Genomic DNA, 18,322 nt, shown 5'->3' with positions numbered 1-18,322 from the left:
CAGTTAATGATCTCAGGGTCCAGCCCTGCACTGGGCTCTGTGCTGAGTGTGGAGCCTGCTTAAGATTCTCTGTCTCCCTTTCCTCTGCTACTCCCCGCTGCTCATGCATATATGCTGTCTGTCTCTCTCTAAAAAAAAAAAAAAAATGATAATAAAGTAACTGACCCTAGAATACAATGAGGCAACATTCCTTTTTTTTTTTTTTTAATATATATGGGCAATTCATGTCTTTGTGTAACTTCAGTGGATGAATTTAGCTGTAATGAGATTGAGGTTGTGCATGTGCTTATTATAAAATTCATACATTGTGGTAATTTCTCTTGGGATTAGGTTTCCCTAGGACCCCTAGCAGTAGGATTTCCCAGCAGAATTCAGGGACCTTGTTGGATTCTCCCGGAAGAAGTAAACGAAAAGTGGCCTTCTCTGAGATCACCTCACCTACTAAGAGGTCTCAGCCTGATGGACTTCATACCTCGTCCCCAGCTCTGAAAGCCCCACAGAAAACTGGAGAGATTCAAAGCTCATGTGCTGAGGATGACAAGAAGGCATCACCTAACTGTCACAGGATCCTGAGAACCCGAGTCCCAGCTTTGAAAACCACAGAGATTAGTGAGGAAAGAACACTTACCCCTATCAGCGGGGGCTGGAAATCCTCGGCAGTGCCTTCCATGGTTCTGAAACCAGCTATCATCAAAAAGAGGTGACTGGGCGTTACCCTGCCTCCCACAGGGCAAGCTGAGCTCTGTTATGTGATGTGGAATGTGTGGGACACGGCTGCTCAAGTTAGAGCAGCAGGTCTCAAATCTGTTGTAGCATCACCTGGGAACCTTTCTAAAATACAGATTTTTTCTGAGCCTCTTCCCAGACGAATCAATCTCTGAGTGTTAGGCCCAGGAATATGCATTTGGAAATGGTCCTTGGATGATTCTGATATACTTGGCTGTCCTTTTGGAATCCCTGCTCTAGGAGATAATTTCCCAAACCTGGATTGCTTCACAGTCCTGCCAAGGCTCTTTGCCACATATTAATATTCACTTTCCTAATTTTTTTTTTTTTTTTTTTGGTTTTTTTTGGGCTGGAAACCATTCTCAAATACATATGGTACAAGAAGATAATGCATCTAGATCAAACTTTGCAGTTTGACACGAGACAATGTTTGTAAATAAGGGGCAGCACAGATAATATGACATAACAGAAATCACGCATGGCCATATTTCCTGCTCAAAAACTCCAGCACCTGGTCTATAATAGGTTTGCTTGGTAAATGCTTTGTATTGAATACATAGCTGCACTTCTGCCTGCCTTGAGTCTGGACAGTAAATCCACTGATGCCTCAGAAATGAAAGAGGGCAAGAAGCTCTGCCCGGCCTGAGTACATTCTGGTTTTTAGCTGGTGAAGTCATGAGTCTGATTTGAATGATAAGCTTCAGGCAAACTTTATCTTTGGTGTTGAGTCAGACTTGAATTGTAAAGTTTTTGACCAAGTGTGATTAGTTCGCTCCAAATCCAAATCTTTCCAAAGTAGCTATAAAAAACAGTAGGAGCCAGTCAGGAGCCCACCGCTGACTCCAGTGCCCAAAACTATGTCTCGTAATCGTGCTGTGATACCTTGCAGGGAGGCAGAAGAACCAGAAGCTCCAGAAGAAACTACCTCTACCCCACATCGGATCCGTAGGAAGAGTTCTGTCTTGACTTTGAATCGGATTAGACAGCAGCTTCGGTAAGCCTGTTCTTAGCAGGCAGGAAACGTTTGTCACTGCTCTCTATAGTATCCCTAATCTCATTTCCTAAAGCCTCCTATGTTTCTTGTTTGTTATTTGCTATTCCATTAATTTGCCTTTTACTTAGTATGTCTGGGAATATGTTAATTCCACATAAATGTCATAGTTTGAAAGAGGCAAGAAATAGTGCCCTGGGTTCAGAGGGCTCCTGGGGCCCCATACTCACACTCAGCAAGACTGTTAGTGCAGTCCCTAAAAGCATGAACTTTGATTCTAGCAACTTGGATTTAAACTGAGCTTTGTCATATGTGTAACCTTGGGAAGGTTACTTCACCTTTCTAAGCTACGGTTTCCTCTTCTATAAAATGGGAGTGATAATTCACAAGTCACAAGGTTGTCGAAGGATTTAACAAGCGACTACAAGTAAAACCCTTAGCAGAGCATTACAGTAGCAAGGGTCCAAGAAGCAGAACACATCCTATATTACTTGGTTGCAGAAAAGACTCTGTAATATTTCTAGTCCGCAGCGACCTATTAGAGAGCTTTTTATTTAGATGCTAAATATCAGAAAATAATGTGTCCCACCATTCAGGTTTTTAGGTAACAGTAAGAGTGACCAAGAAGAAGAGGAATTTCTGCCAGCAGCAGAGATTTCAGACTCTGGCAGTGAGGAGGAAGAAACTCCCACACCAACCCTCTCAAGGAGAACATCCAGTCGGGTGTCCAAGGACCTATGCTCTTCCATGAAGTCATCCTTACAGACCCCCTCAAAGACACCAAAGAAAACCGTAAGACACTTTTAGGTTTGTTTGCCACTGAAGCATCTTCTCTTAATTCTAAAATTGTGTTGGCTAAGATCACACAGTTAGTCATGGCTGGATTCTGAGCACAGGTCTGTCATAGGCTGGAATATTCATAGAGGAAAAGACCTAAGTGAACCCTAGGACTGAAAATGAATCCAGTAGCAATGATTTTGAATCCGAGTTCCTTTTAAGATATGGAACCAAATAGCCAAGAGCCAGACTTCCTGAGGGAGAGACAAGGCCTGGCTCCTTGTCTTTGCATTTTCCACAAACGCTAGCAGAGCACTTTATGCCTGACCTGTGTAGCCAGGGCCCAAGGGTGCAAGAGCCGCCCGGCTCCCAGGGTCCCCAACAGACCAGGTTCGGCCACTTGCCACTGACTGACAAAACCCAAAGGCAGAGAGATGAGTGGTGGGGAAATAAGAAGGGAGTTCATTTCAGTGAGGCCAACACCGGGAAGACAGCAGACCGACCTCTCAAAGACCCTCCAAAGCACTGAAGATGCTTCTAGGTTGATATAAGGGAAAGGGGACAAAGGCGGGTGGGTACGTGCTGGCGGGCAGGGAAGTCAGGGCCATCACTGTCTGGAGGTCGGTGCTGCAGGGTTTTGTTGGTGCCAGGGCAGTGGTTATTGCTTATCAGTTTCCGTCATGCAATGCCTTGCCCACATTAAGAGATAAGCTGGAAAGAACTAAATCAGAAAGTACAGACTAAGGTCAAAATGGCAGTGAAGTCCTCTTTCAAGTTGTTCAGACTTGGTCTCGAATCCAGGGCTGCTGGGCTATGTTACGTTTTTTCTGCTGTGCCACGTGATTCACCTGAGAAACGAGCACGACTGAGGTCTTGGTAATAAACTGTGTAAAGTAAGATGGAAGAGGGTAATGGACATCTCTGCTGCTTCCTGTGGAATTTTAGCAGAATGTTGAATCAATTAAAAGAAGGTCTTCCCACGTTCAAATGTGTTTCAGAAATGTTTGGATCACACAGTTAAACTGGTTCATTGTCACAGGAGTTCTCAGGGCCATTAATTTATTAATGTTAACATGACCTTCTCAGAGTGCATTAGTATATGGGTCTTTGATCTGGAAACTCTTCTCTGGGAGCCTATTGTTTTTAGGAAATGCCTAGTTAGGAGACTTTTTCTACAGCTGATCTCCATTTTTCCGTATCAAGAAAAATGTGATTGGGCTTGGGTTGAAAAAAAAAGACCTTCAGAGAAGGAAATCAAATAGATCACTTTTGGATTAGTGACCATTCTACCTGGAGTTTCTCATTTTGCAAATAGCTTACCAAGGTTCTGATCGCATCTGGCATCTGCGGGGTCCCACCCAAAACAAGGGATACTAGGGTGTGATGGCATCTTTAGCATGATAAAAAGGCCAGAAGTCCACCAAAGTTTTCGATACCTTCTCAGCAAGGTTTTGGTATTCCTTTCTTGTTTTCTCCGAAGGTAATAGATAGAAAACTATTAGGGTGTAAGTGCTTTCTGCCTGAGGAAGGAGTGGAGAGGCTGTTGTTCCCCTATAGCCTGGGGAGATCAGAAGGTGGGTAGGGGAAATGCCCCCACGGAAGGGAGTGCTTTGTGGAAAGAAAGATGGGGTAGCAGGTCCACTCTAGTAAGCCAGCAACAAGGAAGAAAAGAGATGGGCTGGTCAGCCTAGATAGAACAGTGACCTGGGGTTTGGGAGTGGAAAAATCTGGTGATATCTTTCCAGTTCTGGATTATGGAAGTCCTGAGCTAAAGTTGACTGTATATTCAAACAAATCTAGAGGAGAGGCCTATGGATCAACCTTGGTTTATGCCTCCTACCCTACTGTGTATTGGGCAGAGTAGTTAGGGTTTCTTATAAATTTCTTGTCTTTCAAGATAATATTTTACTTTTAAATAGTATTTAATCTATGCTTTCATTCATTTTTAAAATTAACATATAATGTATTATTTGCCCAGGGGTACAGGTCTGTGAATCATCAGGCTTGCACATTTCACAACACTCACCGTAGCACACACCCTCCCCAATGTCCATCCCCCAGCCACCCTATCCCTACCTGCCCACCCCGCAGCAACCCTCGGTTTATTTCATGAGATTAAGAGTCTCTTCCTTTATTCATTCCTTACTCAGATTGACATTGTTTTCAAATCCCGGACTGTTTGTAAAATAGAAAAATTGTGTCTGGCCAGTGAACAGTATTTGTAACATGAGAGAGGGAGAGATTCGTGGTACTTTATAAGGAAATGCACTAAGAGGTATTCACCATTCTTTTTGTCAGATCATCATGAATCAGACTTGCTGATGTGTCCTAGATGGTGTTTTGCTTTGCCTTTTTCTTCTGAAATCTGTTCTCTTTTTGAACACAGCCCAAGCCCAGCACGCCACGCCATGCCACTCCCCAGATCCGCAGCCGAAACCAGGCTGCCCAGGAGCCGGCCAGCATGCTGGAGGAGGCCCGGCTGAGGTGCGCTCCTCGTGGGCCCCCATTAGATAGGCGGGAATGGGTCTCTGCTTTCATTTACATCAAACAAGTAATTTGTAGCCTTCCATGTACATGATAAAGGTAGAGAGTAAAATGAACACATGTGTTTAGAGAGAAGAAACCTTTTCAAGCAGTGTCTGGGTGGGATAATGTGGACAGGTTCTCAAAGGAGTAGGCTTCTGCCACCATTTGCTCAGGGACGGAGGTGGCTGATGAATGAGAATACTGCTTTTCTATCATGGTACCCTTTAGAACTATGCGGGAACTTTTTCAAGATACATAAGCCAACATCTTCCCAGAAAACAAGTAAATCAGAATCTCTCATGGGATGAAGGCCATCCCTGTAATTGAGGAAAGCTCCCCAGGGGTTATGTACCCTTGTTTAGAACCTATCAGTTGGGTCATTTGGATGGAGAAAGGATTATGAGGCCGAATGAAGGCATTTCCTGTAGATTTGTGATTGAAGTTTCACATAGAAACTATACATAAGCCTTCTGCATTTGTTACTGAGCAGATGGTGAAATGTCCTCTTTCCCCCTTGTTTATCACTGATTGTAGGCTGCATGTTTCTGCTGTACCTGAGTCTCTTCCCTGTCGGGAACAGGAATTTCAAAACATCTACAACTTTGTGGAAAGCAAACTCTTGGACCGGACGGGAGGGTGAGTCCGCTGAGGCCAACAGGACGGTCTGGGGAGAAGGCTCCTGCTGGTGTACCACCTCAGATGTCACAGTTCAACCGAATGGTCTTCCCAGCGTCAGGAAAAAAAGTCTTCTTGGCCTATAGCACTGCTTAAGAATGAATGATTCTGTGTTACCAGGTCTTGCTCTGACTAGTTTCCAAGGGTGGTCCTTACTGCTCCCACCTCCACATTTCAGGGGTCTGGGCCCTTCCTTCAGCACACATCCCCAACGCCTCTAACTGGTGATGGTGTGAGGCGGCCGGCACAGACTCAGCCCACGGGTCTTCCCCTCTTGCTGCAGGTGCATGTACATCTCTGGGGTCCCCGGGACAGGGAAGACCGCCACTGTGCACGAGGTGATACGCTGCCTGCAGCAGGCTGCCCAAGCAAATGACCTTCCTCCCTTTCAGTACATCGAGGTCAATGGCATGAAGCTGACAGAACCCCATCAGGTCTATGTGCAGATCTTGCAGGTAAGTGAAGCTGTTGCAGCTTTTTGGAAAATAGAGTTTCTTGGTGGCATATGAAAAAAGGGAGGTTTTGTGCTTATTGGTATGTTTACGATGTGCCAGGCATTGTCCTTTGTGTGAGGTAGCAAGAGTAGAGAAGGCAGAATTCCTACCCTCAGGCACCTTAAAGTCTAGGAGCTGGGCATGAATACTGGAAACCAGGACTTACTGACGTGGTGAAAACTGTTGGCACATAGGAGGCCCTGTGGCCAACTGTGGGGAACAGATTAGAGGTCGGCTAGAGTTTGAACCTGGCTCTTGTATTCATTAGTGGTTTTCTTGGAACAAGTAATGTCCAGTTATAAATCGAGTCATGCAGTAATGATTTTTGAGGGGCTGCTGGGACCTGTCTGTGGCTCACTTGCATTTCAAACACAGACTTTCTTTATCATCTCTTCTGGTGCCTTCTCTTCTCCTTCCATGTTAAGGTTAAGACCAGAGTGGAAGGCAGAATTTAGGACACTGAAGTCCTCACGCAAAATTGCTTCCTCTATTGCAAGTTTAACATTAAGCTCAGGAGAGTAAAATCCTTCCTGTTTACCACACCTGCTTTTCCCCTCATTGCAGAAGCTGACCGGCCAAAAGGCAACCGCTAATCATGCAGCAGAACTGCTGGCAAAGCGCTTCCTGACCCGGAGGTCCTCCCAGGAAAGCACTGTGCTGCTTGTGGATGAGGTAAGGAGGTACCCTCGGGAGGAGTGGGAGAGTGGCCTGGTGCTTGACTGGGGCATGCCAGGAGCAAGTGCTGGGTTGAGAGGGAGGCCCTGGCTCCTTCCTCGCATCCCTTTGTGCATCTGAGCCTGTTCGGTGGTGGTGAGAGGCCTGCATCCATCGATGTCCCTGCTGCTTTCGTGGTGGGATCTGAGAAGCCCAGGCAGCTAACACGGCGGTAACAGGGCTTCACTCAGAGGCCCTGGCTCAGTTCTGTGGTTGATCCTGCATCTCTCTCCCTTTCCCGGCAGCTTGACCTTCTGTGGACTCAGAAACAAGACGTACTGTACAATCTCTTTGACTGGCCCACTCACCGGGAGGCCCAGCTTGTAGTCCTCACCATCGCCAACACGATGGACCTGCCGGAGCGCATCATGATGAACCGGGTCTCGAGCCGACTGGTGGGTCCTAGGGCTGTTCTCAAGCCCTTCTTACAGATCCATAACGGGAGCCTAGGTGTTCTAAAAACTAAATGCACAGGAAACTAAAATAAATGGGAAAAGTGCACAATGTGATTTCTGAAATTCCTGTAATTAAATTAAATCTGCTGCCATTGCATGATTTTCTGCAAATACACCTTGCTGTTCTGTCACCAGGGTACTCTTAACCTGCACAGAGCCCTGCAGGTCTAATTGTTTTTTAAACATCTGGAAGCCCTCGCCCCTGCCAGGCAAGGCTGGAGGCGTGGGGTACAGCAGGGACCAGGGTAGACGCTGCCCTGCCCTCGGGGATGGGGTGCTTCAGCAGGAAGCACAGCAGGGACTGAGAAGCGAGTCAGTTGAAGCCAGGAGCTGAGCCTGTGTTCTCTGCGGAGCTGGGGATGCTCCCACCCGCTCCAACTAGAGCACCCCTGCCTGGATCTACTCCTAAGTTGATTCTGGGAGAATAAAGGTTGTCTGAAACGAAAGGAGAAATTACTTGAGCGCTGTGACTGCCTGCAGGAGACCACCTGCCGCTATTGGCGGTGAAAGGAGCTGTAATCGATTCTGTGGCAGTCCTGGGAGGGACTGTGTAGCCTTGAGGGACTTGGAAAGCAGGCTTAGGGACTTGACGGTGGCTGACCAGAAGGACTGTCAGAATGGTTAATTAATGAGCTTGTTCTCTGTGGTCTTGACTTGCCAGGGTCTTACCAGGATGTCCTTCCAGCCCTATACTCACAGCCAGCTGCAGCAGATCCTAACATGCCGACTCAAACACGTGAAGGCCTTTGAGGACGATGCCATCCAACTGGTAGCCAGGAAGGTAAGTCACCTTCCGGAGCTCCTACTTACACCTGTGAACCAGGAGGCAAGTCTGTGCTGAGTGCCTGCCAGCGTGAGGCCTTGTGTTGGGTGCTCTCTGGGTGAAGAGAAATTTAGAGAGTCCTGTAAACGTAAATATCAAAAAGTAGAAGCAAAAGTGTGAAAAGTTCCTTAACTTTCTTTTTTTTTTTTTTTAAGATTTTATTTATTTGACATGCAGAGAGAAATCACAAGTAGGCAGATAGGCAGGCACAGAGAGGGGGAAGCAGGCTCCCTACTGAGCAGAGAGCCTGACTCGGGACTCCATCCCAGGACCCTGGGATCATGACCCGAGCTGAGGGCAAAGGCCTAACCCACTGAGCCACCCAGGCGCCCAGGTCCTTAACTTTCTTATTGTCTAATTAACGCAGGCTAGGAGTATGGTGGACTTATATACAAATGAAGATAAATTGGTTCGGGCGGTAACAGGGGCAGGCAGCTTTGTATGATGGAAAGGGTAATATAGGCCATCGAGTAGCAAACCTGTTGGGCTGTTTTGAGAATTAAAGGAGATCACGTCCGTGATGCGCCTCCAGGGGTGGCTCTCCGGGACAGGTGCCAGGCATTGGATGCCTGAGTCCCACAAGCTCACCGGGAGAATGCCAACCTAGACTGTTCTGCAAGGCTGCTGAGGGACAGAAGTGGGTTAAATGTCTCAGCTTCGATCTGGATGCGAGAAACCACACATCCGGAGTATTTCAGCACTTAAAAGAATTATAAGCTTATTTCTGGTTCTTCCTGTCTGAAGCGATTGGAGTTCTGAGAGCCTAGAGCAGCAGCGTGTGGGACACCAGGTCAGAGCTGGGTGCTGGGGTCAGAGGCGATCCAGACAGGGAGCTGGTCTCCAAGCTTTGCTTTGTAGGAGCTCAAAGTTACCACTTACCCCCTCTGTTAGGTAGAGTTTTTTCACTTCTGCTATCTTTCTAAAAGTTCTTTTTTGTCTTTTTGTCTCTCTGAAGGGTCCTTTTTTTATGCCATTCTGTTTGTTGACGTTGTCTTCTCTCTTTTCTTTCAAGATGCTTTTTGTCTGTTGAATTCAGCCTCTATCTCGTGTGGTTAGAGACTTTCCTCAGATGTCTTGGTTGTCCACTCTGGTATATGAGTGAAGATTAAAAAACTTTAGGTTGGGGAGCTCTGAGCACACAAGTGGGGCTTACCACTGGGAGCTTCACTCTGGGGCATTCTGTTTGGGCCAATTCCAGTATCTCCAGTTCTTTCCCTTAAGAATAGTCAGATCTCCGTGAATAGGCATCCTGTGTCCTGCCTGGAGGGCAGTATTCCAGGAGTCGGGCAGAGGATGGAGGTCTTCAAATTCAGTATGGGAACAGTAACCATTTATATCTAGGAAGGGACCTCCCCTCCCCTGCAATAATGCCTAGTGGTCCCTGGCCCAGAGACTTTCTCTTTATCCTTGCTTGAGAATAAATTTCTGGACTCTTGCCATGGCAGAAGAGGGATAATCTCCAGGGCCACGAGTTGTATAGTGACAGTACAACCAGCCAAGGCACAAAATTTGCCAAAGAGCCCTAAACCTTCCTGAGTGTCCCTGAGGTTTACCCAACAGCGTGAAATGGGGGAAGGAATCTAGGGCAAGGGTCCACAAACTTTTTCTGTGAAGGGCCCGGCAGGAAATGTTTTAGGCTTTGTGGTTCCAACGGTCTCTGTCACCACTCCTCAGCTGTGCCCTTGTATCCTGAAAGCAGCCAGGCACAGTAGGTAAATGAAGGCTCACGGTTGTGTTCCAGTAAAACTTCACGTATGCAAATGTGTGGCAGGCTGTAGTTTCTGACTCCTACTCCAGGTCATCAGTTTGTTAACTTGCACCCAGTCCTCCTTATTTTAGCCATACATCCCCCTTTACCTTCAGTTCTGGTATTGCTGTCATCTGAGCGCTTTGAAGATATTTAGTGTAATTCAGATTTTTTTCTTGGATTCCTTGATACTGGCTTAGGACTTGGCTCTCTCCAGCCTGTGGAGTCAGTCACTACTCTGCCGCCTCTTTCCAACTGGAAAAATTACATTTTCCACTCTCCTGTTGATTCCCTTCCTTTTTAGGGTTCTTGGTTTCAGGAGGCATCAAATTTAGATGCTGCTTTTACTCAAAATTTTGCCTGTAATTTCAAATCTCCTTTTCATTTCTATACATACAAAGAAACAGACTTATTTTATATTGTTTCTTACGATTATGATATCTGAACTCTTTGTGCATTTAATTCTGTTGATTGCTGTTTGTCATGCATCATTGGCCTTGTTTCCTTGTTTTTATGTCTTGATTTTTTTTAATTTAATTTTTTATTTTTTACTATATGCTCATGTTCCTTAGAGCTCCCTTTGAGAATTAGTTGAGGACTGGGTTGAAGTTAGTTCATTCAGAGTTTGTTTTTGCTTCTGTCAGTTACAGAGGGCCACTACCAACTGGGACCATTTTTCAACAAATTTCTCCACTTGAGGTTTTTAGGAGACATGACATACATATGGGCTACAACTCCACGTGAAGGCTTGTAGTTGCAAAGACTCCGTTTTTGTATACCTGCCTGGCACCAGGGTCTACACAAGGCCATTTTTCTGTCCCTTCTGCCCAGTGGGTCTCTCATTCACCCTATACTGAGGCTGTAGTGAAGGTCAGAGCCCAAGTTTATACACGGTCTTCTGTTAGGTTCCGTGCGGGGTGGGCCGAGCTTTTCTTGTGCCTCCCTCACCCCAGCAGCAGTGAGAAAGGGTATGGTCACCACAGTTCGTGGATACCCCTAGGACAAGAACTGCCTTGGGCGTTTTCTTGCTTCCCAGGGTCACCTGTTCACTCTGCGTTTAGGCCTCTGCAGCAGCTCTTGGGTTACTAGAAAAGTGACCTTTGTTTTGAATGTCTTAAATTTGCATTCTGAAAACATATACACAAAACATTTATAAACTCCGATAATCTCACTTCCCACAGATGACCACTTTTAATCTTAGTGTGTTGTGTATGTATATGCCTATACAGTTTGCTCTTGTAAACGTGACGCAGTGTGAATTTTGGAAGGAAATGATCATCTCAGGACGTCCAGGATGTCGTCAGGCAGGATGTTGTTACCTGCGATGGTTGTTGGGCAAATGGTCGGGACTGCCGACAGTTACTGGGAATACTGAGAGGTCCTCGAAGGCTGCAGAATCCAAGAATTTCCTCTGTGAAATTTAAAGTGCAGGTGGCTTTCTGAGTCAGCTTGGGAGAGAGTACAGGATTCCCTGTGAAAGGAATCTGCATGCATGGAAAGAAAGGAGCAGTGGAGTCATTGGCGTTGTGGGTTGGTCAGACTCATCTAACCATGGACTTCCCTGTGTCCTCAGCTTTGTGGCTTCCTTCCCTCTTGATTCTGGTTCATTTAGCCATTGACCAGGTGGTCTCCAAAATTTACCACATGCTGTTCGGGAGACTGAAGCTGTGGTTTTATATCAAAATAGGCTCCACAGCAGCCTCTTGGCTTTGGCTAGCTGCTCCTGGGGGACATTGTTCTCTTCATACAAGGAATGAGAACACTTGTGTTTCTAGGTGTTTCGATAATGATCTTGGGCCAGTGGTCTCTTTTAAGTTTTATTTCCTGAATTTTAAATAAAGGTGAGAATTCTTGCCCTTTCCATTATGGATTTATCCGTAAATCCAATACAAAGGTTTGGACTTAAAGAAGAATCCTAGAAGCAGTGTAATAATTTATATCCCACCAGGTTCCCATTGGGTCTAAGCGCATAACGTCAGGCTTCAGCCCATTCCCAGCACTGCCTTTCCTTTTTAGCTGAACCCAGAGTCTGTTGGTTTTTCTCTTGGGCTGAGGTAACAAAAGGACCCCAAGGAATAAAATATTCCCTCTTGTAGGTGGCAGCCCTTTCTGGAGATGCACGACGCTGCCTGGACATCTGTAGGCGTGCCACGGAGATCTGTGAGTTCTCCTGCCAGAAGCCCGACTCCCCTGGCCTGGTCACTGTAACCCACTTGCTGCAAGCAGTAGATGAGATGTTCTCATCGTCATATATCACTGCCATCAAGTAAGTTGCTTCTAATGGATGTGGATAAGAGTATTTTCCCATGATCGTGTAATTTGATAAATATAGACACAAAGGGAATTATGACAATATATAAATGTTTCAAAGTACAACGTTGTATACCTTAAAAGTGCATAATGTCAAATGACAAATACATTCAATTTTTTAAAAAGTAAGATGCTTCTCCTTCCTGACCCTGAACCTTCCTTGAAGGACCCCAGGAGAGGTCCACAGTGTGGGAAGGCCATGGAAGTTTCTAAGCTTTTACTCATCCAACCTGCATTTACTGAAGATGCTATCCTTTTCGTAAGGGGCATAATCCATAGGGAGAGCTAGTTGCTTTTTCCCTGGCTTCTGTAATGGCATTTTATATCATTTTGAAACTTTTAGGGGGTAGGAGGAAACCTTGTCAAATAATATAGGAGAGAGGTTTTCCCAGTTTTTTCCTCTCTCTTCTGTAAAGACACATGAAAACTTTATTTGGCTTTTCTCTGAGCTAGTGATATGGCCACTTAACAAGAATTCACATCTCATTTTCTTTAAGAAATTCCTCTGTTCTGGAACAGAGTTTCCTGAGAGCCATCCTTGCTGAGTTCCGTCGATCAGGACTGGAAGAAGCAACATTTCAACAGGTGATTGATCTTTTCTTTAAATCCTTCTAGATTTTGCTCTTGGTGCCTTTTAAATAGTCAGGAAATTCAATGACTGCATAACAGTTTGTCTCTATTTGTGCCAACCCAATTATGCTAAAGAATATCAGACCAACACCTTTTTTTTTTTTTTAAAGATTCACTTATTTAAGAGAGAGTGTGTGAGCAGGAGGAGAGACAGAGGGAGAAGGAGAAGAGCATCTCCTTCTCCAAGCGGGAAGCCAAATGCAGGGCTCAATCCTGCCCAGAGATCGTGACCTGAGCCAAAATCAAGTCTGACATTTATCCGACTGAGCCACCCAGGTGCCCCAGGCCATCATCTATTTTTATGTGATATTGTATTCAGTTGCGTGAGAAGAGACCTTTACCAACTAGTTTCTGCACAGTTGGTGGGAAGGAGCAGTATGTGCCAGATACTATTCTAGGAGTAAGAGATTCAAAAATGAGTAAGACAAGAGGCACCTGGGAGGGCGCATTCGTTTAAGCCTCAGACTCTTGGTTTCTGCTCAGGTCATGAGAGATCAAGCCTGGCATCGGGCTCTTTCTATGCCCCTCCCTGCCTGTGTATGCTCATGCTCTCTCTTTCTCAAACTAAATAAATACATCATTAGAGACAAATCAAACACAAAGATGAAAGAGACAAGAGTTACTGCCCTAATACAGCTATGGTGTGGTGGGGATAAGGCTCTCAAAATGACCCATTTTATAAACAAATTACAAAGATCAATGCAAACACTCTGAGCATAGTTTCGATTATATTGAGTAAAAGACTCACTAGAGCTAGTGCCTTAAATGTCTATTTAAAACTAGTGTCCATAGATAATGGGCTGCCTTAAAAGATTGTTAAAGGTGTTTGAGCGTGTACCCGGGGGTGCATATGTCTGTGTGACTGTATTTTAGACATGCAAATGGAGAGGTCCAGCTACTTCTGTCCTTCCTTTCATGTTTTCTTTACTTTAAATTCTGTTTAAACTGCTAGTTACATTTGCCCACGATTGTGGGCCACACAGTCTAGAGCCTGAGGCAGCTCTTAGCCACTGTGCTTTCATTTTAGTCTGTAAACATTTCCTGAACGTCTACAATGTGTCATTAACTGTGAAGGTGTGCCAGGAACCCTGGGTTGAATTGGTCAATGTCCCTGCTCTTGACAAGCTCCCAGCCTGGGTGGGGGTGGGGGTGGGGGGCGATTATTAAAGAGAATAGTGACCAGGAAGTGCAGCAGGCTTGCCTGGCCCCCTGGAGATGCTTCAGGAATCCAGGTTTCCCACTGCGACCTGCCTCTCTTTATGCAGTATTCTCCCTGGGCCTCTGCTTTTTCAGGGGTCTTGCTTTAGTACCTGTGTACTATTATCTGCTAAAGAAAATGCCCTTATAGCAAAATTTGACTTGAATTTTAACAGTCTCATTAGGAATTCTCACTCCCTGGAGACTAGGACTGTTTGTATGAGTGACAATTACTAGATATTTTATATCCATTAGCACGTGAGGGATGTGGCAGTATGTTTAACAGATAAAACTAAAGCTCACAAAGTGAAATAACTTGCCCAGGGTTGCATATTTAGGTGATTAGTAGAACCAGGATTCAGACCTGTCCTGAGTCCAAAGCCTGATTAGCATTCCACCCCCACATTTGTGCCCCACAGGGGCCCCTGTGGATGCCTTCAGGGTATTGAGGATCCTGGGTAAGAAGTATCTGATTTGCCTATAGGAAGAAATAAATGATCAGGTACAGAACTGGTACTACCTTCTTTCTTCTTTGACTTTCTGGCGTCTGACCTCAGATTTGCTTTTTTGTTTCTAGGTATACACTCAGCACGTGGCACTGTGCAGAATGGAGGGACTTCCGTACCCCACCATGTCAGAGACAATGGCAGTGTGCTCTCACCTGGGCTCCTGCCGCCTCCTCCTTGTGGAGCCCAGCAGGAACGACCTGCTCCTTCGTGTGCGGCTCAACGTCAGCCAGGACGATGTACTGTATGCACTGAGGGAGTGAAGGGCCTCACGAGGAAGGACTGTGATCCTCTCTTTTCAAAGGGCTTCTTTCCTCTTTCTAGGCAGGTGGAATTGTTGTAGCAAAACATACTGAATGGGAATGGTTGTCAGGTATTTTGAAGTTTTCCATTAAATAATTTTCTTTTTCTAGAGTGTTTGAGAAGTTTACAGTCATTACAAATGCCAGATTAAAAGACCAAACCACCCCTCCAACAATAGGCCATCCTTGTGATTTTTATTTTTTAACCCTGCCATTTATTTAATGGCAACATGGTATGCACACAGTTATGTGTATGTATATAAAATAGTTGTGGGAGAATAGATAAGAAACTGGTTACATTGGTGACCTCTGGGAAGGAACTAGATGGCTATGGCCAGGCTTTAGAGGAAGACTTACTGTAAGTCATGTATCTTTGAACTTTTGAACAATGTGAATGTAACAAAATTAGTTTACAAAAGAGAACCGCTGCTTGGGATGCCTGGGTGGCGCAGTCCATAAAGCGTCCAACCCTTGGTTTCACCTCAGGTCCTGATCTCAGGCTTGTGAGATCAAGCCCTGTGTCGGGCTCTGTGCTTAGTGTGGAGTCTGCTTAAGACTCTCTATCTCCTTCTTCCTCCGCCCTACCTTCTCCTCCTACTCTCTCTCTCTCTCTCTCTCAAATAAATAAACAAATACTAAAAAAACAAACAAACAAACAAAAAACTGCTGGGAATAATACCAGCGATAAATAATCCCTATCAACAAATAGATAGAAAATATAATTTTTAAAAAGTTACTGTTGGGGCGCCTGGGTGGCTCAGTGGGTTGAGCCTCTGCCTTCGGCTTTGGTCGTGGTCTCAGGGTCCTGGGAACGAGCCCCACATCGGGCTCTCTGCTCAGTGGGGAGCCTGCTTCTCCCTCTCTCTCTGCCTGCCTCCCTGTCTACTTGTGATCTCTCTCTGTCAAATAAATAAAAAATCTAAAAAAAAGAAAGTTACTGTTTATCATAAAAACAAATCTTTAAATTAAAGACTTAGAAGGCACAGAAAATACAAGATACCAAGAAATAAGTCTAATGAAGGAGAGGTAACCTCTAAATACAAGTCTGTTTCAGTCAAAATCTTGGCAGGGCTTTTGTGTAACTGCAGTTCTCATATTTACATTTCCAACCAACAATATAACAGACATCTAAAGCCTCCTTATGTCAGGCACTGAGAAAAACACATCACCTGTGTAATAGTCCTGCCAGAAATGTTTGACCCGAATCTACTGATGAAAATTTTCAGAAATCAAAATTGAGGGGGAAAATATTATGCAAAGCAACTGTCCCTCTTCAAAAATATCGGTATCCCAGAAGACCAAAAATCCATGGAGAAACTATTCTAAACTAAAGGAAAATAGAGAAACGAGACCTAAATAGCTAAATGTGCCATGTGAACCTTGATTGGGTCATAGGCTTAGAGATGCAAACAATTATAAACATTATTAGGGACCATATCTTATGTCTTATGTAAATACTAAACTTAGTGAGTGGTAAGTTATTGTGGTTATATAGGAGAATGTCCTTGTTGAAATATTTATGAGTGAACTGGAACATCTGCATATAGTTCTCAAATAATTCAGAAAAAAGTATTATAACTGCATATAATGGAGGATCAGTGTTAGTAAAGGATTACACAATAAAAAGGAAGAATGAGTGAATAATTCATCTACAGAATAAGACACATGAAATGACCAACAAAATGGAAACATAGTAAATGAGGCCTGCAAGTCAAAATCCTTTCACATGTATTAGAAAACCTTTCCACGACCATAGGGAACAACTGGAACCCAAACGCTCCACTGACAGGAATGTAAACCGAAACTACTTTGGAGATGATCTGGTAAAATTTAATCTGGAAAATGCAGAAACCCTATGAGCCAGTAATCCCACTCCTTGGTATAAGCCCTAGAGAAACACTGTGCTCCCCAGGAGTTGTGTACAGGAATGTTCATAGCACTTGCCATTGGGAAAGTGGATTATTTCCACACTTCTGTTTTTTTAAGATTTTATTTATTTGACAGATCACAGGTAGGCAGAGAAGCAGGCAGAAAGGGGGTGGGGTTGGGTGGGGGGAGCAGGCTCCCTGCCAAGCAGAGAGCTCTATGTGGGATTTGATCTCAGGACTCTGAGATCATGACTTCAGCCGAAAGCAGAGGCTTAACCACTGAGCCACCCAAGCGCCCCCATTTGCATACTCTGAAATACCACAGAGAAGGGAAAATTGCTAGATGTGAATGAACCTTACAGATAGAGTTGAATAGAAAAAGAAGTTGTAGAATATATGTAGTGATACCAATGATACAATGTTACAGCTTGCAAAAAAATGCTGTAGATAGTAGAAATAAGGGAGTAGGTTTGTCTTTGGGGAAACGGTTGCAACATGAAAGGTGTAGGGTGGTTTCAGGTGTATTGTACTGTTTTTTCTTAAATTCGTGATAGATACCTATGTATTATGTCCCTTCACACAAAAAATAGGAAGTATATATTGAGTACCTACCAGGTACCATGCAATGTTCTAAACACCGGAGATAACTTTAAGAACAAATAGAAATGTCTGCCTTCGTGGAGCTTCCATTCAAGCAAATATGAGATATTGTATATCTCTCTGTATATATTAAATATTTCATAAAACAAAACTTACTAAAAAGAAGAAATATGAGAGCGAAACTTAAATTTTAAATGGTAAAGAAAACCTCTTTGAAAATAACCCAAAGGCAGTAAGAAAATGAAAAGTCCTTTGTAGAAGTTCAGGATTAGGCGTTGGGGCGTTTGTTTCAGGTCAAGGTTCTCTGTATCACGCCTCCACCCGCCATTTCATCGTCCTAATCTCTTCGTGTTAAACTGTCTAAAGTGACTTCATGAAGAGGTGCCATCAACACTGCCTGTCTTAGGTACTCAACCTGCCTTCTCACTAGAAAAGATACATTCAATTGCTGAGTGATTCAGAAACAAACGGTGACCCCATTTTCATTTCTCTAGACTCTATTACAAAGACAATCCCGGCGCAGTAGGCTAGCAGGGAAGCCCCACCTCTGGGGCAGAGCGTGCGCCAGGCCTGCCTCCACGCCGAGGGGGCGGGGCGAGTGTGAGCCCAGAAGCACCGTAGTGGGAATGAGGGTGGAAGCTTGGCAGCGAAGTTGTAAACGTAGGGGCAGGGGACGCACCTACTGCATTTGCGCAAGCAGCGGCACACCCCAAAACCGCCCAGCTGTCGTCTCCGCGAGCGTCGCGCTACCTGCCCGAAGGCGCCTGCGCACTGAAAAACTCACGCTTCGAGTCACCTGTTGGAAGGTCACGCCCACCTCGTTTTGCGCATGCGTATTGCGCGCCTTACGGGCCGTGGAGTCACGTGTTAGAGCGCGAGCCGTCTCCTGCAGGGTCGCTTCCTGTCACGGCTACTGCCCGCGCCGCCTGCGCCGCCTCCGCCGCCGCCGCCGCCGCCGCCGCCGCCGCCGCCGCCCGGGGG

The 18,322-nt window shown here is 45.2% G+C and overlaps 1 protein-coding gene across 1 annotated transcript in view; it reads left to right on the top strand.

The window, feature by feature from the left end:
- Positions 1–14,980, top strand: part of LOC111143120 (origin recognition complex subunit 1) — a 28,440-nt gene extending 13,460 nt beyond the window's left edge. Inside the window, exons 7-18 of the mRNA XM_022496608.1 lie at positions 331–700; positions 1,616–1,720; positions 2,314–2,509; positions 4,881–4,978; positions 5,555–5,656; positions 5,979–6,150; positions 6,754–6,861; positions 7,149–7,298; positions 8,020–8,139; positions 12,025–12,194; positions 12,736–12,823; positions 14,643–14,980. Of these exons, the coding sequence (XP_022352316.1) occupies positions 331–700; positions 1,616–1,720; positions 2,314–2,509; positions 4,881–4,978; positions 5,555–5,656; positions 5,979–6,150; positions 6,754–6,861; positions 7,149–7,298; positions 8,020–8,139; positions 12,025–12,194; positions 12,736–12,823; positions 14,643–14,834 (1,871 nt within the window). The 3' untranslated portion in view covers positions 14,835–14,980. The remainder of the gene's footprint in view (positions 1–330; positions 701–1,615; positions 1,721–2,313; positions 2,510–4,880; positions 4,979–5,554; positions 5,657–5,978; positions 6,151–6,753; positions 6,862–7,148; positions 7,299–8,019; positions 8,140–12,024; positions 12,195–12,735; positions 12,824–14,642) is intronic.
- Positions 14,981–18,322: the final 3,342 nt, after the last annotated feature.

Source organism: Enhydra lutris, unplaced genomic scaffold, assembly GCF_002288905.1.
Source record: "Enhydra lutris kenyoni isolate GAN:26980312 unplaced genomic scaffold, ASM228890v2 scaffoldscaffold9, whole genome shotgun sequence".
Classification (NCBI taxonomy): domain Eukaryota; kingdom Metazoa; phylum Chordata; class Mammalia; order Carnivora; family Mustelidae; genus Enhydra; species Enhydra lutris.
This window is presented reverse-complemented; position numbering and strand designations above follow the sequence as displayed.